The sequence below is a fragment of the Squalius cephalus genome, assembly GCF_949319135.1.
Source record: "Squalius cephalus genome assembly, chromosome: 10".
Lineage (NCBI taxonomy): Eukaryota > Metazoa > Chordata > Actinopteri > Cypriniformes > Leuciscidae > Squalius > Squalius cephalus.
In genome coordinates, this window is record NC_137131.1 from 43,596,774 (window position 1) to 43,623,347 (window position 26,574).

At 38.5% G+C, this 26,574-nt stretch overlaps 4 protein-coding genes across 5 annotated transcripts in view; 2 read left to right on the forward strand and 2 right to left on the reverse strand.

Annotated features, from left to right (window-relative positions):
• The window catches only part of LOC307165431 (G-protein coupled receptor 4-like), a 706,289-nt gene that overhangs the window by 317,915 nt on the left and 361,800 nt on the right, over positions 1-26,574 (forward strand). The window lies entirely within an intron of this gene.
• Positions 3,458-10,613, reverse strand: LOC307165400 (volume-regulated anion channel subunit LRRC8E). Its single transcript, XM_079882995.1, has 3 exons — positions 10,489-10,613; positions 9,727-9,884; positions 3,458-6,655 (listed from the first exon to the last, which is right to left on the reverse strand). Exons 2-3 carry the CDS (start codon positions 9,865-9,867, stop codon positions 4,391-4,393), a joined length of 2,406 nt encoding a protein of 801 aa, XP_079739121.1. The 5' UTR covers positions 9,868-9,884; positions 10,489-10,613; the 3' UTR covers positions 3,458-4,390.
• Positions 11,510-26,574, reverse strand: part of keap1b (kelch-like ECH-associated protein 1b) — a 17,101-nt gene continuing 2,036 nt past the window's right edge. For both annotated transcript variants that reach the window (XM_079882996.1, XM_079882997.1), the window contains 6 exons: positions 26,217-26,574; positions 23,811-24,056; positions 22,418-23,094; positions 17,155-17,360; positions 14,958-15,134; positions 11,510-13,182 (listed from right to left, as the gene is read on the reverse strand). The exon at positions 26,217-26,574 is cut by the window's right edge and continues 454 nt beyond it. In XM_079882996.1, coding sequence (XP_079739122.1) covers positions 13,019-13,182; positions 14,958-15,134; positions 17,155-17,360; positions 22,418-23,094; positions 23,811-24,056; positions 26,217-26,528 — 1,782 coding nt within the window. In that variant the 5' untranslated portion in view covers positions 26,529-26,574 and the 3' untranslated portion in view covers positions 11,510-13,018. The remainder of the gene's footprint in view (positions 13,183-14,957; positions 15,135-17,154; positions 17,361-22,417; positions 23,095-23,810; positions 24,057-26,216) is intronic.
• Positions 16,193-26,574, forward strand: part of zglp1 (zinc finger GATA like protein 1) — a 147,147-nt gene continuing 136,765 nt past the window's right edge. Inside the window, exon 1 of the mRNA XM_079883023.1 lies at positions 16,193-16,196. The gene's annotated coding sequence lies outside the window, so the exon portion shown is untranslated. The remainder of the gene's footprint in view (positions 16,197-26,574) is intronic.

Genomic DNA, 26,574 nt, shown 5'->3' on the forward strand with positions numbered 1-26,574 from the left:
TAGTGAAGGGTTTGGGACTCTTGTGATGTCATGACATCATTTCCTGTGCTCAAGAGTCAGAAGTCACGTGACATTTACAGCTCAGGTTGGCTGAAGTGAATGTGAATGATATGAAAAGGAATGTTAGCAGCTTTGTCCAGGTATTACAAACACACACACACACACACATATGTGGAAATTTCCACTTGCTCAGCCACACCTACCATTGGGAAACAACACAAAAGAAGTTTCATTGTTAAGAATTGCATTTCAGTGTGTGTGTGTGTGTGTGTGTGTGTGTGTTGTTATAAAGAAAAGCTGCATTCATTTCTAATCAGATCTGTTCATGTGTTCACGTTTAAACACCTGAGTGAACTTACTTACAATAGATTATCTTGATCTTAAATACTATTGAAAAAACAAAAACTAGAAATACAGGAACAATTCAGGCTAAAGATACACACAGCACTGGGATCATGTGTGTGTCAGCATGAGGATTCTCCACTGTAGCAGCTGTAGATCAGTGACCTCGAGTGTGTTCGTCATTCCCTCGGTGGGAAAGAGCCCACAGCTGCTCAAAACATCAGGAGAAACCCACTAGCGCTAATCTCATCTACATCTCATCTGTTCTTATGGCCAGCGGACCATATTTCTGATAGTGTCAATGTTAGCATGAGTGCAACAGTGCCCACGTACTTTTCAGTGGCGTTGGTTCCAGAAGTATTTTTTCCATATAGGGATTAAAAAACAAAGCAAACCAAACAGCTACGAGGTTTATTACATTATTTGTAATATTCTGACACAATAAAATTTTGATTTGAAGCTAAAAAGTAGTTGAAAATTGGACAAAAACGATTGATTTAAAGATGTTGATTGTGCGTAGAAACAAATTTTGTTGTTTATTGCAAAATAGTCATATACATACACACATTTAAAGTCCCCCTGTAGTCAATAATTGTATCTAAATTCTTCATGCCCTAAAATATCTTGAATGTAACTTGACACCCTTGCCTCATTTAGTATACGCGGTTCAATGAATATGCAAATGAGCCCCGCCTCCACTCACTCACTCAGCGATCCACTCGTTGGCGATCACACGTTGATCTGATTGGTTACAAGGTAGTTTGTGACACAGCAATGGTGTTGACTTATCAATTTGCATATGGTTTGTCTTATTACATCTATAGACATATAAACAACATTAAAAGCTTGATTTTCACCACACGGGGACTTTAAGAATAAATTCCCCTTTGGGAAAATTAATGTCATATTTACTTCCAAACTCAAACTGCTGTGTTCTATTATTTTAACACTGTGTTTGCACATGAACACACTAATCATTTTTGATAGATTTTCATTTTGAGAGACTGTCGATTCTGGAGATCTACTTTCCTGCAAAGTTCAGCTCCAACTTTAATCAGCCAGCTAATTAGAATATTCATTAACACTTGATAATTAATTACAGACAGGTGTGCTGGAAATCTGAACTCTGCAGGAACAGGACTGGGCTCCTGTCTAAATCTGTGTCCGCAAATCTCATACTTCCCCATATATATAAGGTGAAAAACAGTATAAGACAACACAGTATGGGAATATGTCCGAATTCACAGTGCTCGTACAATAGTAGGCAAAAAGTACCTGGATGACCTGCTTCTTCTGGTGAGATTCTGAAGTTTGCATATGATGGACACTTTACTATCCCATGAGGCCACGGGAGAGGATTTATGAATGGCAGTGAAGCGTCAAACTGACGCTGGAAGGTCACATGATAATGACAACATGACAAAAACGGTACGTCCGAATTTCATTCATACTACACACATTCATGCTATATATAATCTACTTTTTAGCTGTCACAACGCAAGTAGGCCTACTTATTCAAAATAAGTGCCAACTCAAGAGAGTCTGTGATTTCAGACGTGATCTAGTCTGTCGAGTCTGTCGGGTGAAAGTTCATTGCTTCACGCCATAAACACAATGACTGTCACAGGACCCACCTTATCTGTGTAGGTAGAATTGTGCTTGTATAACTCACAAAAACTTAATTGCTGTAAACAGTGAATTTCATTGAGTTTTGATCATTGCTCATATCATCAATGTCATCAAATAAATCAGCTACACTGTAAACCCTAATAAGTTGGGAGGACTCCACAAATTTGAGGCAATCATCAAAATTAAGTTAAAATTAAGAGATTTTGTACAACACAAACATGTTAATTGCAATTTAATAAAATGTTGACTGACCTAACTCAAACTAGATGCTAAATTCAATTTTGTTAACATTTTAACTTTTTTTTACAACTAGCTGTTAGCTAAACACAGTTGCATGTGCTAATATAACTAGCAAATAGATTATCACAATACATTTGCATGTACAAAACATGTCTTAAAAAACTGCAATAACCTCGCTCTCCTGTTTAACACAATAACCTTCAAAACTGCAACACAACACAAACCCAACAAGTCCCAACATAACAGAGGATTAAACACTAACACATCTCGCATTACATAAATGCAAAACACACAAAATAACACTTTATTTCAACATTTATTCATTTATCTTTACTCAGTCTGATGCAATCCATGCTGGGAACTAAAAACTCATTCAGTTTAAGTTCAGCGTAATACCAATCAGTTATTCCCCCGGTTTCACAGACAAGGCTTAAGCTAGTCCCACACTAAAATGCATGTTTGAGCTGTTTTAACTGAAAGCATATCTTAAAAATACATCAGTGCCATTTTTTTAACTCAAAATGCACACCAGTAATGTTTTATTTTTTCCTAAGGCACGTTTATAAAAGCTACTTAAAGGAGAACTCCGGTTAATTTTAACATTGATCTCATTTTTTTGTAAATTTGGAGTGCTGTCAGTACAGAAAACAATGACAATGACATCCTTGATGTGTCATTACAAGTGCACAGGTCATGTGAGTGATTCCTTCAGAGTGAACACGGGTGAATCTGACTGCAGTAGATGTGAAAGATATGGATAAAAATGATGTTATTTCAGCCAGCGCAAATACCTGTATTTACATCCTGTTTTCGGTCGAAGTCCACAGTAGTTGATTGTCGAGTTCACGCGCATAGGTTATCACGCGCGTGAACTCGACAATCAACTACTGTGGACTTCGACCTAAAAACAGGATGTAAATACAGGTATGTGCGCTGGCTGAAATAACATCATTTTTATCCATATCTTTCACATCTACTGCAGTCAGATTCACCGTGTTCACTCTAAAGGAATCACTCACATGACCTGTGCACTTGTAATGACACATCAAGGATGTTAAGAGGCTAAAAGCAGGTTTAAAACTTGCCCCATTGAAGTACACAGGGTGCAAATTTTAAAAAGAGGATAACACGATGTAGGCAACACCGATTTTTGTCATTGTTTTCTGTACTGACAGCACTCCAAATTTACAAAAAAATGAGATCAATGTTAAAATTAACCAGAGTTCTCCTTTAACGCTGGGTTAAGCAATGTTTGAAAAACGCTGTTTGGAAGTTAGTCGGACTGACACACAAACAAACAACAACAAACGTGTGTAGCCAATCAGCATTAGTGTATGTCGGTGGAGGAGAGAGAACGAGCAAGAGAGAGATTTGAGATGAGACACAATACAAAAGAGAAAAGCTCAGAAGAAATAACTGGAAAATGAAGGCAAGAGCTTTAGGACCCGCATTAATATTAGAAAAGCTTCCCAAGCCCGGCAACAGACGCGGATGTTGCTTTGATTCGGGTTCACACGTGAGTAACACTGGGTAACACTGGGTAACACTGGGTAACACTGGGTTTTTGAGTGTCATTGTGTGTCTGGAGCTAGTGCTGTTGGCAACTAACAACCAACTCTTGTTTGTAATTACTATTGTGTACTTACGTTCATTTTTTTGTGCTTCCTTGTCATTCATGCGCTTTATTTTTTGTGAAGCATTATTTTATTGTTGCGCTTCTGCCATGATTAACAGACATCCTCTCTTGGATTGCGTGCGTAACGGAGGCCAGCTAGCGAGAGTCGCGCTGACGACTGCTAGTGAATGCAGTGATTAGCGTCATCGTTAGTGCGCTCGACTCGCTTGCAGGGGGATCGGGGTTCGGGTTTGTGAGTTTTGGAGGCGGAGCAATGAAGAGTTTGATTGACTGATTTCAAATATCAACAATGTCCAACAGCATTTTTGAAATATAGCTAACCCCACCTTTAAATGACCTAATTGAACCAAGGCCTAATCCTTGCTTAGTCTAAGCCCTGTCTGTGAAACTGGGCCATTGAGTTCACTTTTTTCTAACAAGTACAAAGAACTTTCAGTCATTTTCGAGCAAAACTAACTCATTTCATTTGGCTATTTTCACTTCGGGTTCACAGTGTATGATTTATACTCCCATTAAAACTAAGAATGTGAGCCAGTGTTGTGATTATCTGTGCTTCAATCTGTCCTTCGCGTCCGAAGGCAGCAGGTCCATCAGACTATCTTCCACTATCAGAGCAGCCAGTTTTAGTAGGAGACAGTCGGCGATTTCTACAGGCAAAGACTCGAGCCTGTTTCCCTTCAGCTCGAGCCGAACCAGCTGAGCCAGATTCCCAATCCGTGGGGACAAGGTGGAAATGCTGTTATTTCCCAATGCTAGGACCTTCAGCCTCTTGCAGGAGAAGAGCTCTTCAGGGAGACTCTCCAGAGAGTTGAAGGCCACCGAGAAGAACTGGAGACACTGCAGGACGCCGATCTCCAAGGGAAGAGATGTCAGCTGGTTGTGCGAGAGATCCAGATGTCTGAGTTTAGTGCAGTAACACAACCGAAGTGGAAGCTTGTGGATCTTATTCCAGCTGACGTCCAGCGTCTCCAGCGCGCGGAGCTTGCTAACGTGTTCGGGGATGTAGGAAATGTCGTTATGCCAGAGTTTGAGGGTCGTCAAACGTCGGCAGTGCTGCAAACTCAAGATTTCTTCTACGGTGATGAGCCTGTTCTCTTTAAGGTCCAGCTCTTGGAGATGGGAAAGACTGAAAACCGCGCTTGGGATTCGCTCAAGACAGCAGCCTGTTAGCTCCAAAGTGGCTAGGCTAACCAGCTTCTTTAGGCTGTTGAAAACCTGAAGCCTCGTACCTTCATTGTGAACGCACAATCGCAAAAGCTGATTGGAAACGTCCACAATACTAGGTGGTATCTTGATCAGTTTGCTACGTAACGTTAGCACGCGCAGGTTTTTGAGCTCACGTAAAGTGTCGAGGGAAGGACTACGAGAGAGTTCGTTGCTCAAAGGGCCGCTTAAGTGAAGCTCTTCCAGGTTTTGTAAGGTGTACATCCACGGGGGAACTTGATCCGGGCCTTCAAAGGTCAGACGCAGAACCTTTAGGTTCTCGCGCAGGTGATTAAGCGCCGCTAGCTGAAGCTTAGCCGGACTGTTGATCAACGAGATCTCCTGTAAGGCCGCGAGCTGCGTTACGCTTCCAGGCACCGTGACGTTGCTAATCATGTCCAGTTTGAGCGACTCTACTTCCGGAACCTCGAAGACGGTGTCCGGTAGACCTGGGAGCATGAACAAGTGTAGCTCCAACCTCTCGCTCGCGTTGCGCGACAGACGAGCGCGGAGTTTACCAACCGTCCACTCGTTGTTGAGGTTCATCTGCCTTAAACGGCATTCGCTCACCTCAGAGAGGAAGACGGCAAAGCGTTTGGAGTATAAGGCATCGTACTGGTCACTAAGGTGCAGGAGAAACGCAAAATCATTCTTCACATCCGGGATGTCGTTAATTCCCGTCTCCAAGCGGACCGCCTCAAAGGAATACTCTTTGAGTGGTCGATGAAACAGCCAGTAAAGTGAATAAATGCACAGCAGTCCATAAACCCCGACTAAGCATATGTAGCAATATGCTAATTTGGAAAACAGATGTGCTTTGTTGTAGTTGCAGCAGAACGCCTCAAAGCCGGTCAGATCTGGAGGCACCGAACACATCACCACAATCTGGATGTTCGGGACCAAAACGATACTATAAATAGTGATTAAAGCAAATTTAAAGACTTTGAGCACCGTTTGAAGAACGTACATGAGGTAAAGAAGATCTGCTTCTTCAACATGTGTCCGAAACTTCTTGACTCTTTCGAACAAGGCCTTTGCTTGCTCGCCCTCTTTTTTATCCAAGAGTGACGCGGCCGTTTCTGCCGATTTCTGATCCTTCACGGAAGATCGGATTAGAGCCACCATGTCGTCTTCGTTTCCCGTGTCTGATTTGGTCATTGTGTTCTTTCTCCATACGACCATTCTCTCTTCTCGCCTTTCTTCGGACACTTCGCTGATGGCTCTTGTGGTCCAGGGAGAGTCGAAGCATTTCCCCAGTATGATTACAAACATCTCGATCTTAGACGATGTTCCTGGGAACTTGAACCAGAAGCTGCTGGCCACCATAAAGATCATACTGTGGATGACGACAAGGTAAGGGAAGTATTTGCCGTACCAGTGCACGGCACGTTCATAGCAGAAGTGGTTGACAAACTCGTACTGGTGGATGTCGAGGCCGTTCTTCCTCCCGAACACCTCCACGATGTTTGGACTGAGATGTTTGGTGATGGCGAATTCCCACAGGCTCTCGTTCTCCTTGTGCTGCCGTATGTGATTGCAATCCCTGTCTCCGTGAGAGAGACCCGTGAGTCGGTTCGGCAGGCAAGATATCTTGTCTTGCGTCAGCTGAGGAGAGATGAAGATTGTCTAAGCATCAATGATGACGATACATGAAACACTCAAATCATGAACGTTTAACCCTCTGGTGCTCTTCGGTCATTTTTGACCGGAAAATTTTACGTTTATTTTTATTTTTTTACTTCATTGGAATGGTATGAAACTTGGTAAAGTTTTTGGCACTTGCTGTATGAACATAAAAAATAAATAATAAATCATGGACAGGATTCGAGAAGGTTAAATGGTCCTGTAAAAAATAGTCACACTTGTGCTGCTCGCGGTCAAAAATGAGTGGAAATGAATGGGAGACGAATTTCCTCTAGTGGAAGCGTTTGGTACTGCAGCCGAACACACGCTCACTGAAAGCTCATTTTTTGAGGTGTCAAGCTCAAATTTGGAAAACAACTTGTTTAGATTTATGGCTTTGATTTTCTAGCACTTTTAGAGTAAAACGTGATTTTGAAATTACATATTTCATATAAAAATCGAAAATAGTATTTTTGTTCATTTTTCATAACATTACACGTAAAATTCTGTTACTTTTTTAAGTTAACTTTTTAAAACTTTTTTCACTACAGCAATAATCTGCCAAGTGTTGTCTTTGAAAAGAGATCAAACTTCAGTCTGTCGCTCTAAAGCATTCAAAATTTACCAGTTTAAGCTGGAAATTTAATTTTCAGGTCTAAACTCAAAAAGTGAATAAATGGATTATAAATACAGCGTAAATATCATTTAGTATAAAAAAATCCCCAAAAATACAAAATATATATATATATATAAAAAAAAACATTATCAAACTAAAATATAATACATTTATTTCATTGCCAACAAAAAAATTCGGTCCTTTTTGACCGACACTCGAACAGCACCAGAGGAAAACAATTGGGGGCAAATTAATAGAACAATGGAAAGATCCGGAGCCTGATGGTAAACACACCTCACAGGATTTTATCTAATCAGCTAACGCTCTTGTCTAATCTTCTCTTTACTGCACACACTCCTGATCAGAAGCTCCGTGCACATTCACACAACCTCTGACTGTTTGTGGGTTTTAAATGCAGCTTCCCAAATGCAGAAAACTAAATATAATAATGAAGTTCCACCACTTTTGTAGAGCAAATCTTATCAGCGCTAACGACTCATTACCCCATTTACAATCCAAAATATTGTGTTTACATGTAGAACCGGGAACATGTTGAGTGTCCAACACCACTGAAGAACATAAACATACCAAAAAAATGTGTACTTTCCAAAGGAATAGTTCACCCCAAAATAAGCCTTATGAATGTAATCGATTTGAAAGCTGTGGTGGAGGAAAATAATGTAAGTGATAAATGTAAGTTGTTCCTCACACAAAGCATCACATGACTTCTGAATAAAGTGCACGAGTCACATGGACGAATGCTACTATACTTTTATGATACCATGATGGTGCTTGTTTTGGAGCTGCAGTAAAAATCAGTCCACTATCAATGAATGAAAAAAGAAGCTCAAAGATTCTTCAAAACAGTTCCTGTGGTGTTTAAGGCAAGGGAGAAAGTGACATAAAGGTGAGTAAATGATGACAAATTTTCATTTTGATGTGAACTTTCTTTTCAGATGGTGAATAATAGCAGGAGCACACAGAGAGTTTGAATCATCATATCTGAATTCTTGGTAAATCTGACGTAACAACTATATCACATGAAAGCTTGCTTCTGCTTTTTGTCGAACTATGGCTTTTGGCTTGCTTAGTTGGGAATATTCAACAATATTATTGATCCGCCTGCATTGACACCATTATATGAGAACTGAACTGAGCTGGACGATATATATCTGTATAGATAAATGCACTAAAGTAATATGTTTTTTACAACAAAAATGAACCATCACTGAACGCACTTAAGCTGGACTATGACGCTATTTTCTTCTATAAACAAACTTAGTTGCATTATTTTCCTGTTATCACTGTAAAGCTGCTTTGAAACAATCAGTATTGCAAAAAGCGATATATAAATAATATAAATAAAGGTGAGTTGACTTAACTTCAGCTACGGAATAAAAAAGCTAACTGCAACTTTTTATCTCACAATTCAGACTTTATAACTCGCAGTTGCGAGTTCATCCCCAGTTTCACAGACAAGGCTTAAGTCTAGTCCCAGACTTTTTCTAAGCCACGTTTATAAACGCTACTTAAATGTCCTAATTAAACAAAGGCCTAATCCTGTCTTAATCTAAACCCTGTCTGTGAAACCAGGCCTAAATCTCACAATTCACAAGTCAGAATTGTGAGAACCTTTTTATTTTTTATTGTAAGAAATAAAGTCAGAATTGAGAGATTTATGCCTGGTTTACAAGGCTTAAGTTTGTCCCAGACTAAAATGCATTATTGAGCTGAACTGAAAGAAACTTGCACTGACAGATCTGAAAATATATCAGTGCCATTGTTTCGTCTCAAGATGCACACCAGAAATGTTTTTTTTTTTCCAAAACAATGTTTAGAAAAGTTGATCTAAAGATTAATCCTGGCTTAATCTAAACCCTGTCTGTGAAACCAGGCCAAAAAGTTCATATCTGGCAATTTTGAGGAAAAAAATTTCAGAAAACAGAATTGAAAAAAAAAAAAAAAAAAAAAAAAAAAAATCACACTTCTGGAAAAAAAGTCAGAATTGTGAGATAAAAAGTTGCAATTACTTTTTATTTTTTATTGCAAGAAATAAAGTCAGAATTGAGAAATTTAAAGGTCATATTTCACAATTTTGACTTATCAGAATTTTTTAATATTTTTAGAACTTGGAATTGGAAGAAATAAAGTCAGAATTGAGAAATTTAAATCTCGCTATTTTGACTTTTTTTCCAGAATTGTGATTTTTTTATTTTTCAGAACTCGGAATTGCAAGAAAAAAGTCAGAATTGTGAGATAAAAAGTTGCAATTACTTTTTAATTTTTATCGCAAGAAGTAAAGTCAGAATTGTGAAATTTAAAGTTCATATATCGCAACTTTGACTAGATAAAAAAAGTTGCAATTACTTTTTAGTTTTTTACTCCGTGGCAGAATCAAGCTTCCATGATATCATGTTGCGAGCTGAAGATGTCGTACCTGAACCGTGCAGCCAAACACGCCGATCATGAGCATAGCGATGCCCAGATACTCGGACAGGACGTCCCACCAGGGCTTCAGGACCCGGAACTGCGGGTTCTGCTCTGACGTGATGTTCCTGAACTCATTCACAGGGATCATCTTAGACGGATTCAGTCCTGAATGTTAGGAACATCAGAAATAAGGGTTACACTTTACAACAAGGTTCACTAGTTAACATCAACTAAGAATGAGCAATACTTCGTCAGCATTTATTAATCTTATTAATTTAAACATACATCATTAAAATCAAAGATTGTATTTGTTAACATTAGTTAATGCACTGAGAACTAACACTAACAAACAATGAACAGCTGTATTTTTAATAACTAACATTAACAAAAGATTAATAAATACTGTAACAAATGTATTGCATATTTGTTAGTTCATGTTAGTTAATACAATAACTAATGAACCTTACTGTAAAGTGTTACCAAAATAAGTAGCCTATAGGCTAATACAGTTATGCTACTTAAAATAATGAAGTTGAGCAACCCTGATCAGTCACGTATAGCTCTATCATCATCATCTCAGAATACAAGCTTTGTGTCTCTCAGGTTTGATGTGACTTTACATTCTCAGTCCCAATCTGCTCATGGTAAAAGCAGCTGATGTCAGATGAGAAGGCATGTTCAGCTTCTAGTATTATTGCTAGTTTCGTTTACAAACGTGCAGCCTAAATAATAATAATAAACCGATATGGATAAGAAAAGCACAACTCACCTGCGCGTCTGAAGCGAAGAGCGTGTGTTTCTCAGCACACACACACGAGTGTGTTTCATCTCTAGGGGTTTAGACACACACACACACACTCTGTCCTTCATCTAAAGGACTTCCAGCAGCACAAGTTTCTCTTCAGGGTTTGTTTGAGGGCGTTCAGGCGTTCAAGCGCCTCCCAGAACGAGTTTCATCATGAGAACTCAATGAGTCAGAGATGAGACAGCCTGTCAACAGCAACACTCATTATAAGCAGATTCATATTCAGCGTTCAGATTTCATATTCCAGACTGGCGTTCCGTTGTGGAATGTATACAGCGCGCGCGAACAGTCATCAGATTAGTAAACAAGCAATTTAAAATCTACACAGTATCTATACAGTTTTGGCGCCAAATTTCCTCTCTAATATAGTGAAATATCATGACAACCGACTCGTGAGGACATTAATATGAATATATATGCTACTCTGCGTGCAAAAACATAGATAATATAGTTTTTATTTTTATTAAAAGTATTATTTAGACATTTTATGTATACTTTTTTTGACTATTTATGTCTTTATTACTAATTATCACACAGGTTTCACATATGTTTTTATTTTTGAATTGTCTATTCGAGTTTTTTAATGCAGTTGTGCTATTTATTTACAAAGCTTTCTAATGTTTTATTAATTAATGTTTTTATCTTGTGTTTTGACCGGGACCTTAGTACTTAGTTTCGTTCCTTCGTGTAAAAAAATGTGTATGGAATGACAATAAAAGACCATTGAACCTTTAATCATTTTAATCTGAGGATATGCTCAGGTTTCTGTGGGGGTTAAAACAAATATATTTTAGTGCATCTTCTCCACTCAAAATATTTCAGTTTAAAGATGCTTAAAATTGAGTTCAGCGTAAATGCCACTTTTTAAACCAACGCGTCTGTGTTTAACGCGCGTGCACGTGTTCAGTGTTTTACGCGCGTGCACTAGATCCAGTGTTTTGTCGCCACCGCGTGGCTGAAACTAATCAAGACAAACCAGTGCAAGAAACATATGCTTTTATTATACAATGTTTGTACAAGGTATTCGATGCTGTAAAAATTACAAAGCAGACTTTAAATAATCCTTTATATTTAATTTTGAGTGATTTAAAGAAACAAAAGCATCCCTTTTAAAACAAAAAGCTTAATTTGTAAAAAATGAGCCCCAGTTCAGTCCATTATGAATAAACAGGAGCCAACATTATCCAATAGCAAAGGGACAATAATTCAAAATAAATAAAAGAACAAAAAAAAACAGACTTCATGCAATATACCAATGTACAAAATCCCTGGAAAAGCAGCTTAAATTAGTTTTTACAAATACAGTCATCAGCCTGTGAAAATCAGCTTTCATTTGAGCAAAAACAACGTTGGCATCTATTGCCTTTGTAGGCTGGAATACAGTTAGATAAATCTGGAAACATTCCACATCTCATTTCATTAGTAAAATCTTTGTATGTGTGTACATCTCTGAATACAAAATCATCCAGACGGCTTAATCACAGCTGAAGAACTGATCTCCAGCTGAAGCGTCTGTTAGTTCAGGGTTTGTTTTGGCCATCTCCGTTCTCACGGCTCGAACCTCAGACATACTGACGCGGGTCATGGCACTTTATTGGGCTCAGGAAGGAGGTAGACATCCACACGACCGAATGCTTTCACGAAACATCCGGTATAGAAGTGTCTGCTGCACGATTAACCTTCTTCACTCGACTCGACTGGCAACACACAACTAATCAGGCCGGAGTCTCAAAGTGTGTGATGTTCAGAGATCTCCTGCCGCACTGAGACTGAAGTTCATCCGGAACAACAGATTCACTGTGCGCTGATGAGAGAGAGAGAGAGAGAGAGAGAGAGAGAGAGAGAGAGAGAGAGAGAGAGAGAGAGAGAGAGAGAGAGAGAGAGAGAGAGAGAGAGAGAGAGAGAGAGAGAGAGAGAGAATATGAGTGTGAGTGTGTATGAGTGAGTGTGAGAGAATAAGTGTGTGAGAGTGTGTGAGAGAGTGAGTGAGAGAGAGTGAGCGAGAGAGCTAGTGTTTCTGACACAGGCTGGGAGAGAGAGAGTGAGATAGAGAGAGAGCGCGAGAGAGCGAGTGAGATAGAGAGAGAGAGAGTGAGCGAGAGAGCTAGTGTTTCTGACACAGGCTGAGAGAGAGAGAGAGAGAGAGAGAGACAATATGAGTGTGAGTGTGTATGAGTGAGTGTGAGAGTGAGAGAATGAGTGTGTGTGTGAGTAAATGTGTGAGTGTGTGAGAGTGAGAATAAGTGAGTGAGAGTGTGTGAGAGAGTGAGTGAGTGAGAGAGCTAGTGTTTCTGACACAGGCTGGGAGAGAGAGAGAGTGAGATAAAGAGAGAGCGCGAGAGAGCGAGAGAGATAGAGAGAGAGAGTGAGCGAGAGAGCTAGTTTTTCTGACACAGGCTGAGAGAGAGAGAGAGAGAGAGAGAGAGAGAGAGAGAGAGAGAGAGAGAGAGAGATAGAGAGAGAGAGAGAGAGAGAGAGAGAGTGAGCGAGAGAGCTAGTGTTTCTGACACGGGCTCAGGCCCTTCTGGCACGGCTCCATGGTCACGGCGACTCCGACGCCGCTACGACCTGACGTCATGTTGGTGACCTCAGTCCAAGAGTCTGTTTCTGGGTCGAAACTCTCCACGCTGTCCAGGAACGTGTTCCCATCATACCCTCCTGCAGAGAGAGAGAGAGAGAGAGAGAGAGAGAGAGAGAGAGAGAGAGAGAGAGAGAGAGAGAGGGTTACATGCATGTCTGAATACTGTGCTTCAGTAATAGTCCAGTCATTTTATGAAAAAAGGTTGAGCAAATTGCATCAGAAGCAAACTCAACGCCTATATTGTATCATACGCCTATTCATTCTCTTTCTTAAGTGAATAGGGTAAAAATTTTAACCTTTAGATATCACCATGAAAATTACTGAGTTGATTACTTACATCAAGAAACAAAAAATGTATTACAATTTTTTTTTCAAATTGTTTGTTAACATGGACAAACGGTGCATAATCTAATTACGTATGTGCTACAGTAATTTGTTCCAGCCAGGTGAAAATGTCTTGTTGAATCTTGTTGACATATAACAGTAAAATACTGAATGTTAAGGTCTGAATGAAACCCATTTAGGATACCCATGAGCATTAATACAGAGGCAGGAAGAAGTACTTTAGAAACCAGCCTTTTTTTGTTTAAAAAAATAAGGGCAAGAACTAATACAAAAAATATGTATATCTGTCAAGGGTGATTAGGAATTAAAATTGCAAAAAAATTAAAAACAAGGTGATAATTATATAACTCAATATGAATAATTTGTGTATGTAATATTTAAACTTTGTAATAATATTTGAAATGTGTTTGTAATCATGTATGTACATTTTGGGAAATGTCTTGTGTAGCTGATGTTTATTCTGTATGAGAAAAGTGACGCTCATTAGATGAGTGTGTATGAAGGGTGGGCATGATAAGCACAGGCTTCAGCCTACACCTTTTTCGGTTATTAAATATTATTTTCTTTATTATGGAAAATTGTCTGAGGACCGAAATACATTTTTGTTGAATTGAATTGAAGTGAATAGTTAGTAAGGGAGTTGTTAAGTTTAGGTATTATAGGATTAAGAGATGTAGAATATGATCATGCAGAATAAGGCATTAATATGTGCTTTATCAGTACTAATAAACAGCCAATATCCAGCATGATAATAAACAACGAGTTAAAAGTGATAATTGGACCATAAACTAAAGTGTTCCCAGAATGTACACGCAAAAGTTTTGGATCGGTAAGATTTTTAAATGTTTAAAAACAAAAAGGTCTCTTGCTTATAATGCTGTTCTTTTGAACTTTCTATTCATCAAAGAATCCTGAAATAAAAATGTAAAGAACTGTTTTCAACATTGATAATAATGAGAAAAAAAATCCTCATATTAGAGTGATTTCTGAAGGATCATGTGCCACTGAAGACTGGAGTAATGATGCTGAACATTCAGCTTTGATCACAGGATATAAATTACACTTTACTATATATTCACATAGAAAACAGATGATTTACATTGTAATATTTTTTTTTTTAATCAAATAAAATGCAGCCTTGGCGAGCAGAAGATACTTTTTTTTTTTTTTTTTTACATAAAATCGTACCGATCCAAAACTGTTGACTGGTAGTGTATATATTGTGACAAATTTATACCAAGTTTTACAAATATCGTAATTGCGCTCATATTGGCTTTGACGGCCTCTAGCTTGTAGACGGTGTTGCGAAACATGAAACATGTCTTAAGATCGAGCTACTTTCCTGTAGCTCAAACAGTAGACGTCAAGATCATGGGTTCGATTCCCAGGAAAAGCAAGAACTGATAAGAATGGAAATGTGTACCTTGAAATGCAATGTAAGTCGCTTTGGATAAAAGCATCTGCCAAATGCGTAAATGTAAATATAATGTGAAGATGAGTTCAGTACCCAGCACATAGATGCGGCCGTGGTGCGCCGTCACTCCCAGCGCGCTGCGTCTGTGTCTCATGGATGAAGTGAAGCTCCAGCTGTCCGTCTCCACGTCGTAGCGCTCGACCGTGTTCAGCTGATTCGTGCCGTCGTATCCGCCCATCACGTAGATGAAGTTGCCCAGCGCACACACACCTGAACACACAGCACACACATCACATGACGAATCACAGAACAGATGTTTTTGTTGGATAAAACTTCATGCAGACCTGCAGTTTGAACAATCATAAACAGAATTAATGATCCGTGTCTGAACACTAATGTTTAACAGCATGGTGTCAGCAAAACCACGAAAAATCTTCAGAAATAAAGAAAGAGTCCAGTGAGGACGAGGGTTGGGAATCGTTTTGAATTTAAGGTAAAAAAAAAAACCCAAAAAACTTGGGTATCATTCCCATTTAGTCTTATTGAAAAACATTTCATTGTAGCTGAATATCATGAACACAAATCGACAGGCTAAAGAACACTTATGGTCTGTGGTTTAAAAACACTGTAGAAAAACAACTAGCCGAACTAATATAAACTTCAAGCATTATTAAAGACAAGTAAACACTCAGACATTAAAAAAGAACAAATAAAAATATCAGCAACAAATAGACACAACTGAACAAAGATACGACTGAAATAATCAGTGTTTCCAAGGATTCAGGTACAGAAACTGGAATCAAATGTAAAATCACACTGTACTTGTCTTTAAAAAAATAAAATATACATTACAAATATACAAAAGTTATTCAGTGAAGAAGGAGTGAATTTTCTCTATCTTGTGTTGTTTGATTAGTGTTATTATAGAGACGGCAGCAGGAGTATTAGGCTACTGTCACTTTAAAAGTTTCCCAATATAGTTACACATGTTCAGCTCTGAAAACTGAGTCGTCTCACGCTTGAAAAGTCATATTGAAATGCTCACAAAGGAATCGATAAGAGGAATCGAAATTTTAATTTTATGACAAGTGTCCGATTCCTTTCCTCAAGTATTGGATTCCTGAATTGGAATTGATTATCAATTCCCAACCCTAGTGAGGACCAGTTCAGAAAGTGTCTTTATCCACACTAAACATTGTCGCTCTTATCCAGCAGTTCATGGTGACCATCATCTGTCGGAGAGCACAGATCACACAAGAGTAAAACAGTCATCTATTTGACACATGCACTATATTCCACGTCTGAGGCTCTGTGTGAGAAAGCAGAGTCACATGGACGACTGCTATGATGCTTTTTGTCATGTTTGGAGCTTGAAGGCTTAGTTCACCCAAAAAAGACAATTGTGTCATCAATCCCTCACCCTCATGTCATATCTTCAGAACACGGATTACATTTTTAATAAAATCTGAGAGATTTCTGTCCCTCCATTGAAAGCCTGTTCACCCAAAATGTTCATAAAGAGATGGTCAAATAAATCCATATGAATGTATCGGTTTAATCCAAGTCTTCTAAAGAGACACGATCGATGAACAGATTTAATTTAAGCTTTTCGTCACATATAAACATTGATCAGTGAACATAAATAGAGGCTCGACCGTACTTGCTTAAAGTGCGAGAACCTTATTGGCACTCGCAGAAGCTCAAACGTGCCACATGACACGTGAGATTAAACCTCATTGGTTCTTCTTTTTGTGCTGGGTGGAAGAATGAACGGGCTTGGAACGACACGAGGGAAAGTAAATAATGGCAATAAAGATTTTTACAGGGTTCCCACACCTTGATTAACTTTACATTCAAGGACTTTCCAGGTCCAATACCCTCAAATTCAAGGACTTAATGTGGGGACACATTAGTTGTGTCCAACAACAAACGTTTAGGTTCCATCGTAGTAGTTTCGTCACGGCAACGTACAACACAGAGTACCTCACGCGGGAAACACTTAACATAACGCGTAAATGCGCGTAACTAACGTAAATCAAGCAAGCTAGTGCGCATAGGCCACGAAGATTTGGCGAAATATTAATATTATATAAAATACACATTTTCATATTCAAGCAATTTCAAGGACATGTATCTATGAATGTTTATTCTTACAAACTTTCCAGGGCCTTGAATGTTTAAATTTTTTTCAGATTCACAAACTTTCCAGGATTTCAAGGACCTGTGTGAACCCTGTTTGTAGAGTCGCCGCAGTGCAGATTGACGCGAGCGCCTGTGTTCGACATCTCACCTGCGCCGCTGCGGACTGTGTTCATGGACGCCACGCTCCTCCACTCGTCTTTCTCGGGGTTGTAGCATTCGGCCGAGCTCAGCCGGTGAGTGCCGTCGAAGCCGCCCACCGCGTACAGCAGACGGTTGATCACGGCCACGCCTACACCGATACGCCGCGTTAGCATCGGCGCTACCAGCTGCCAGCAGTCTCGCTCGGGATCGTACCTGAAACACACAACACCAACAAACATGCATTCATACTGAGTAGTGCTCGGTACAAAACATACATTTCTTGATTTTAATCGATTCTCATTTCGATTTCTCAAGAATCAATAAACATGCATTCATATTAGGGCTGCACAATATATGGAAATTATCAAAATATCACTAATATATATGCATATCGCAACAGCTTGCACTAACTGGGGCCATGAATAAAAGACAAAGAGAAAATCACTCACTCTCTCGGCTGAATAACTTATATATATATATACAGTGCTATGCATAAGTGAATACACCCATGCTAAAGTTGACTAAAAAGAGGAATAAAAAATCATATTTTGGAAATTGAACGTAATGCCTTAATTTAAAAAATTAGGAAAAATCCAACCTTTAAGGACACCAATTTTCTTTGTGAATGAATAATGTATCGTAAATAAATAAATGTTCTTCTTTAAAATACATGGTGCATAAGTCTGGACGCCCCTATGTTAAATTCCCATAGAGGCAGGCAGATTTTTATTTTTAAGTATTTAAAAAAAAATTTTTTTAGGATACTATGCATCCTGATAAAGTTCCCTTGGCCTTTGGAATTAAAATAGCCCCACATCATCACATAGCCTTCACCATACCTAGAGATTGGCATGGTTTTATTTCAGTTAGCCTAATAGCTAGTTTGATTTGCATTGAGAGATGATCTTATGGAAAGTACTCCATGCCAATCTCTAGGTATGGTGAAGGCTATGTGATGATGTGCGGCTATTTTAATTCCAAAGGCCAAAGGAAATTAATCAGGATGCATAGTATCCTAAAAAATTTTTTTTTAAAATACTTAAAAATAAAAATCTGCCTGCCTCTATGGGAATTTAACATAGGGGTGTCCAAACTTATGCACCATGTATTTTAAGGAAGAACATTTATTTATTTACGATACATTATTCATCCACAAAGAAAATTGGTGTCCTTAAAGGTTGGATTTTTCCTAATTTTTTAAATTAAGGCATTACGTTCAATTTCCAAAATATGATTTTTTATTCCTCTTTTTAGTCAACTTTAGCATGGGTGTATTCACTTATGCACTGCACTGTATATATAGTATATATTTAATTCATACAGTGAAAGTTAAGCAGTGTTTTATTTTTACATTTGATTATTCAGTTTCTGCTGTTTAATAATCCTAATGTAGGATAACCTGAACCCCTGAACCCTGTGGTTTACACTGATGTTAAAATAACACTTCTTATACAGTAAAACACTGCTGTTCACTTTCAGAAGTTTAGGGATCTTTTCTTGTCACAAAAAGAATGTGAAACACATCTGTAGGTTATATAATTTTAAATATATTTTAAATATAATTTAAGTTTATTTTACACACTTTAAGCATTATCGTATCGCATATCAAATATCGCATTATTTAATGAGTTAGCGCATATCGCACTTTTCTTCAATATCATGCAGCCCTAGTTCATACTGACTAGGGATGGGTTCAAATATACATTTCTTGACTTTAATCGATTCTTGAATCGAATCTTGAATTTCGATTGACCCGAGAATCAATCTTTAAGTCTTTGCTGTTTTCAGTTGATTGATGCATGAACTAAACTTTGTTGTGCTTTACTTTTGATATGAAACAGTTTCAGTCTTCAAATTCTGTCCATTTTATTATGAATTTCAAACAATAAATGTGTTTCTGTGTGGTGACAGATCTCTGAAGCGCCTCAGACGAACCGATCATCTCTTCCTCTTTACTACTAGTTACAGCAGCAAATAAACATGAATGAACATCAGAAGGAATGTTGAGAGATAAAGAACAACTTACTGGAATGAATCACGTCTCATGTAATCGCTCAGTGTTTCCTCCACGGAAAGACGTCAATAAAACAGCTTGAGAACAATAATGTCACATTCACCTCAGAAAAGTCATTCACCTCATGTTAAAACTTGTTAGTCAGCAAGAAAAATCAACTTTAGAAAGAAGCATTTTGATAAATACATGCAAAAAAAAAAAATTTGATATATATTAGAATATTAGATATTCATTATATTTTTTACTTAACCAGTTCTTTAATATTTAATGTTTGAATAAATCATGAAAACAAGTTATGACAGCCACCATTAAAATGTTTATATTTTTTAAAAAACGAGTAGCCTAAACATGACTCTTAAAAACTTATGAAAACTTAATAATTAATAGTAATTTAAATGTTTGTATACAAATTAGCTAATTTTAACCTGTAATATTTTACCAATGTACCAACTGACAGGGTTCCCAGTATAGTTTACAGCATTAGTTTTTCCTTGAGGATATTTGACATGTACTGTACCTGATATATATCCAAATTAATCAGTATTGAATCAAACTGAATTCAACTTGCATAAATTGGGACAAACATTTATCAACATATTATACACATCATGTACCACTGCATGTCACTAGAGCTCAGTAAAGCTCATAAAAGCGAGTGTGTTTATTATTACTAGATCTTTTGGTTATTTACGGTGTGGATCAGGAAGTCCGATCACATCTTGAGGAAGTGAAACGCAACAGACCTGGAACTAATTTACCTGGAACAGACAGACAGACAGATGTGTCTTTATAACTCCAGTGACTCACTCCAAAGTTCAGTGTTTAAAAATCTATTAATAGTTAGTTCCACTTCCTTTATTTCACAGAATAATGTTTGTCACCTGCTATTCATCACTAATCTCCATAAACATCACAAAGGAAGTGTCATAAGAGTCCATTGTTATGCATAAGAGTCCAATCAACAGTGATTATCACACCTGTGGAAGCCAGGTAGGAGAGTTGTAGTCCAATGGTGGGAGTTGTAGTTTTTCTTCAACCTACCCAACATACTGAGTTATCTAGGTAATTTACACATTTACTCCCCATAGTGAAAATCCCCAATACAAGAAACAAACATAAATACAAATATACAAAAATACAGGCACATATATACAGTACAGGCCAAAAGTTTGGACACATTACTATTTTTAATGTTTTTGAAAGAAGTTTCTTCTGCTCATCAAGCCTGCATTTATTTGATCAAAAATACAGAAAAAAATGTAATATTGTGATATATTATTACAATTTAAAATAATTGGTTTTCAATTTATTATACTTTAAATTATCATTTATTTCGGTGATGCAAAGCTGAATTTTCAGGATCATTACTCCAGTCTATCACATGATCCTTTAGAAATCATTCTAATATGATGATTCATTATCAAAGTTGGAAACAGTTCTGCTGCTTAAAATTTTTTCATAACCTGTGATACTTTTTTTAGGATACTTTGATGAATAAAAAAAAGAAAAAGAAAAAAGAAAAGAAAAAAAAAGAAGCAAATGTTTTCAAGATAGAAATCTTTTATAACAACAATATACACTACTGGTCAGTAATTTGGGGTCAGTAATTTTTTTCTTTATTTTTTTTTAAATAAATCAATAATTTTATTCAGCAAGGATGTGTTAAATTGATAAAAAGTGATAATAAAGAAGATTTATATAAAAAAAAAATGTTTTTTTATTTTGAATAAATGCAGTTCTTTTTAACCTTTTATTCATCAAATATATTAGGCAGCAGAACTGTTTCCAACACTCATAATAAATCAGAATATTAGAATGATTTCTAAAGGATCATGTGATTGACTGGATGTCACATGTGACACTGAAGACTGGAGTAATGATGCTGAAAATTCAGCTTTGCATCACCGAAATAAATGATAATTTAAAGTATAATAAATTGAAAACCAATTATTTTAAATTGTAATAATATATCACAATATTACATTTTTTTTCTGTATTTTTGATCAAATAAATGCAGGCTTGATGAGCAGAAGAAACTTCTTTCAAAAACATTAAAAATAGTAATGTGTCCAAACTTTTGGCCTGTACTGTACATATATACATACATGCTGCATAAGTACATGGAGACTGCAAGGACATCAGTAAAAACGTTCATAAACTGCAGTATTCAGTATTCAAGCTATAGTCACAGCTGTACTGTTTTTATGAGTCTTGAATACTGCAGTTTATGAAGGTTTTTACTGATGTCCTTGCAGTCTCCATGTACTTATGCAGCATGTATGTATGTATGTACCTGGCTTCCACAGGTGTGATAATCACTGTTGATTGTCCTGATGTGTTTGAACACAGTTAAGTTGATTGCTACATTGATTGTCTGTATGCCCTGAGGATGGTCGTTTGACCGAAAGCTTGGCTATTAAATATGCTTTAAGGATTCAAGTGTGCAGATAGTTTTATTTATTTTTTGAGATCTTCAGTTTTGTTTGTCTGGCACCTTGGTGATCGTGAGTGCGGTGTTACTCCTTCAAAATGATTAAATCTTATTCAAAATATAAGTTATTGAAACTTGCTGGCCCAGAGAGTTCATAAAGACAGTGTTTAAAATAGTCCAAGTGTCTACAGTGGCTCAACCTTAAGTTTATCAAGAGACGAGAATACTTTTTGTGCGCAAAACCCTCCCCAAAATAACGACTTCATTCAACTCTTAATTTTCACAAATTAGTGGACCACCAAAGTCTAGGTATTTTAGGTAGTTTTAATTTTCGAAGTGTTCGTTTTTTTGGGGGGATTTTCAGGAGGAGATTGGAGCTTCAGCTTTAACTTCTACATGTCTGTGTCCATAACTGTTTATTTCACACTGTGAATACTGTTCTGCAGTGAACTGTACTAACGGTTTCTGCGGGATTGATATCACGGCTCCACTTCCCGTTCACTTCTGCGCAGACTCTGTGTTTAGAGAAGCTATCAATCACAGCTGTCAATCATGACGTCACATTCCCGTTTTTATAGCTAAGACCAAACTTATTAAAAAAAAACTAACACTTAAACTTACATCAGAGTAATAAAAAAACGACCTAAAATGACAGAAAACATCAGACAGAATCAGGTCCCAAATCTGCGCAAGATGTCAGCGCCATATTAGGACTTTGGCGGCTTCACTTTTCACCAACGGAAGAGAGTGAAGGGTCGTCGTCCGTCTTTTTTTACACTCTATGGTTTGGTATGGAAAAGATAAAACACATCAACAACGTCTCACCTCTCCACGCTGTTGTGATGTAGGCATCCGTGCGAGCCGCCCACCGCGTAGATCATGCCGTCGATCACGCCAACACCGATGCGGTTGCGCGGGACGCTCATGGGCGCGCAGGGCAGCCAGCAGTTATTCATCGGGTTGTAGCAGTCCAGCGTGTTTGAGTCCATGTTTCCATCCGGAGCGTTATTCCTCCCGCCCACCGCGTACAGCAGACCGCTAATAACACACGCCGCTAGCCCACTGCGAGGCGTCTGCAGGTCCGCTAGCCGTAGCCACGCGCCCGTACAGGTGTTAAACGCCTCCAGATAGCTAAGCGACTGCCGGAAGTATCCGCCCGCCGTGTAGATGAGCTGCGGGACTTTGGGTGTCCGACAGGGAATGAGTTTGGTGGGTTTGTGCAGCGTGAGATCCTGGAAGATCTGGGACAGGTAGTCTTTGCTCTGCGCGTCCCACTCGAAGTGCTCGAGCTGCCAGCGTAGGAAGTTCGGCGTGAGCGAGTGGCAGCGCACGGCCTGGAGAAGCGCCTGAACGTACGGACGCCGGTTCTCGCGGTCGTACTGAACCCACTCCACGCACGCGTGAAACACCTCGGACTCGCAGCGCACGTTCAGCTCGTCGCGGCTGATTAGCGTCACTAGCTGACAGTGAGTGAGGTTGAAGAACTCCTCCTGCGTCGCCACCTGAGAGAGAGAGAGAAAGAGAGAGAGAGAGAGAGAGAGAGAGAGAGAGAGAGAGAGAGAGAGAGAGAGAGAGAGAGAGAGAGAGACACATTTTAATCTCATCGGATCAGTATCAAAGCATTTGCTGCCTTTAAAGCACATTCACACCAAGGACAATAACTATAATGATAAAGATATAGTTTTAAAAGTTGTTTTAGAAGAACAGCGACATCTAGAGAAACGAGTTGTTGGAATCAGTTTCAGAATGATTTTTTTCTTTTAGTGCTGTGCTTTTGTATATATAAATACACACATATGCATGTATACATGTATGAAATATTTGCATGTATATACTGTAGATATATTTAGGGCTGTCAAACGATTAATCGCATCCAAAATAAAAGTTTGTTTTTACATAATTTATGTCTGTGTACGGAGTATAATTATTTTCTATATATAAATACACACACATGCATGTATATATTTAAGAAATATTTGCATGTATATATATTTATAATATATATAAATATTTTATATATAAATAACCCATTTTTCTTAAATATATACATGCATATGTGTGTATTTGTACAGTAGTCAACATTTGAGCTTAGAATAGACAGACCGTTATCGTTCGCTGGTGTGTACGCAAACGTTATAGTTATCGTCTTTGCTGTGAACGGCCCTTAACATGTGCCCTGCCCGTCACACAGGTTTCCTCAGAGGTGTGTGTCACTGACCTGACTGAAGTTCATGTAAATGTATTCTCTGGCCTTCTGATGAAGCTCTGTGCAGCCGATCTGCTCGGCGAAGTTGGCGATGCCGATGGCGTTGCTCGGGTCGAGCTGTTGCACGAGGAAATCACAGCAGGCCTTCACCACGCTGTCGATCTGGTACATGACGGCCCCGTTCATCACGTGAATCACACACTTCTCACCAACAGAGATGCTCGCCGTGTACGCGAACTCGATGAGCCGCCCCATGACCTGAGAACAACAACCAGACACGTTTATAAAGACGCAGCTCAAGAGCAGCACGTAGGCCCGATTAATCATTATTATCAGGGTTATTTGACCTAATCGCAATTATAGCAGAGCAAATGTGCAGTTTAAGTTTTATTTAAACCACATTTTGGACCCATAGTGCACAATAAAGCATGTTTCAGTCATATCGAGGCTCAGAAATCATGTCAAACTGGCTGTAAACGCTCCAACAGAAACTGGGATATTTGTTTTATTTCAATCGCGCTCTGTTATACAAATAAGGGAAATTTAAGCATTCAAAGAAATGTCATACAATGTACACAATGATAGTCAAAAATATCTTGAATGAATGATTCATTGACAAATACATTTTTAACAGTCACTTGTCGCCACCTACCGGTGCAATGATGTCATTGATCTAATAATAATGTGAAGTGTCAAGTTACTTTCAAAGAGGATTTGCATCATTTTAATCACTACCGTAGATATCAGTGTGAATATCCGAACTATTAACTTTTATCCAAGCGCTTCTGTGATAATTTGAGTTATTGTATGACATGTCTGATTCTGTGTTGTTGAAAAGATGCTGTTTCATGACGACTGCTCACTCCGGCTCAGAACGCAGATCTGAATGTTCGCTGTGATCGTACTTGTCAAAAGTTTAATAGACATAGCCAAATCGCTGTCATTTAGGAATAATATTGCGCATGCGTTTGAATTGAGATTAGGGGTGTCACATTATATAGCAATACAAAAATGCAACAATATGTATCGTGGATAGTTGACAATATGTATTGTGTAGTTCACCCATTATTAAAATTACTGTGCTTGAAAAAATTCATGTTTTCAGAGTTTTAGTGTCAGTACTACATTAAACTGCAATAATGTTGAATATAATGTATAATAATGCAATGGGGGAATATTTGTGGGTCCTGATAATCAAATGTCTGATGTTACCGGTAAAAAGTGTCCTACATTATTTTAAATATATCTAGTCAGTGAAAGAGTAAAGCATGTTCATCTACAATAATTCTGTATTTTCAGCTTCAGAATCATGAATATTGTTATTCTGGTGTCTCTATTGTCCTGTGCTTTGTGTTTCCAGCACCAAGTCCAAGACAATTAATTTACATTCACAATGTAAAACCAAATTTAGCATTTTAATCAACAGTACATTTTTTGTTATCGTTTTCCCATATGCCTTGGAGTACTGAAATAATATCGTATCATGAGTTCAGTATCGAACCGTGAAATGAGGGTATCGCTACACCCCTTATTAAGATCACAATCTTTTACAGATTAATCGTGCGGCTCTGTTGTTAATCACAATTATTTTAATGACAATTAAATTGCTTTGTGTAATATTTAGGACGATCTGTTGACAGAAATGCAATATCATAAACATAACTATGTTTTCAGTGGTGTATAAAGACCTTACATAATGAACTGTTATGTTTTTATTAGCTTAGAATGAGGCATTTCTCTCTACACACACCGCGGGTCCGCTTACATCCACATGTTTCTACAGGAGCCCTGAACGGACAAACACGTTTCCTCACTATGTTGTTCTTCGTGTAAAGAAGCGAACTAAAGTCAGCGAATAAAACACTGACACAATGATAAACAAGTAACAGTAATATTCGCAATAACAGATTGTTTTACAGAATAATTGAGTAAACCTAATTTCTTAATTTATCTCTGTAAAGAAACCTCAGTGTTTAACGGGCTACTCTCTGCTGTCTCAGACGACGACATCACTTCCTGTCGGCCACCGTAACTTCTGTTGAGTGCGATTCACAAACTCACCACTAGATGCCGCTAAAAATTACACACTGCACCTTTAATGTCAGAACAATTCATGATCGTAACAGGCCTAGCATCACAACAACATCGCAGACGCCCATACCTTTGGGTGAATGTGATGTTGGTTAACTTTATTATGTTATAAATATAAAAACTCCACATATAGAATTTTTACCGCAGTGTGCTAACTGAGTTTCTTATTGCGTTTTTGACGTTTTTACCAGGCTACTTGTCCAGTCAGGCAAGTAAAATTCTCTTTCACTTGCCCCATCAAAAAATCCACTTGTCGCGGACAAGAGTTAATGTGATTCATGATCGTAACAGGCCTAGCATCACAACATCAGTCGCGTACACTCGTACCTTTGGGTGAATCCCCTCGATGGGCACCACCTCCATCCCACACTCCTTCAGCCCGTTGGTGAACATAGCACGAAACACCGGCGACGACGACGCCAACACCACCTTATGAGCCACGAAGTCCACGGCCTGGAGCTCGTTGTATTTGACCCTCAGCGTGACGTCGCACAGCTGGCGCTCCGTCCGTAGCTCGTTCATGATGGCGAAGGCGGCCGCCGTGTGGCTCTCCAGCGTGTAGCTAAACACGCGGTGCCCATTTCGCTCCGACGGCGTGACCTCCGCCTTGCACTCCGTCATCCCGGACGCCGCGTACATCGTCACCGGCCGCGGCCCGGCACTAGCATCCTCGCTCGCCAGCGCA

Coding starts and splice junctions, on each gene's coding strand:
- LOC307165400 (XM_079882995.1), bottom strand. CDS start 9,867: ATGATCCCTGTGAATGAGTTCAGGAACATCACGTCAGAGCAGAACCCG. Junction 6,656..9,726: donor TGTTTGGCTGCACGGTTCAG/GTACGACATCTT, acceptor ATCTCTCCTCAG/CTGACGCAAGACAAGATATC.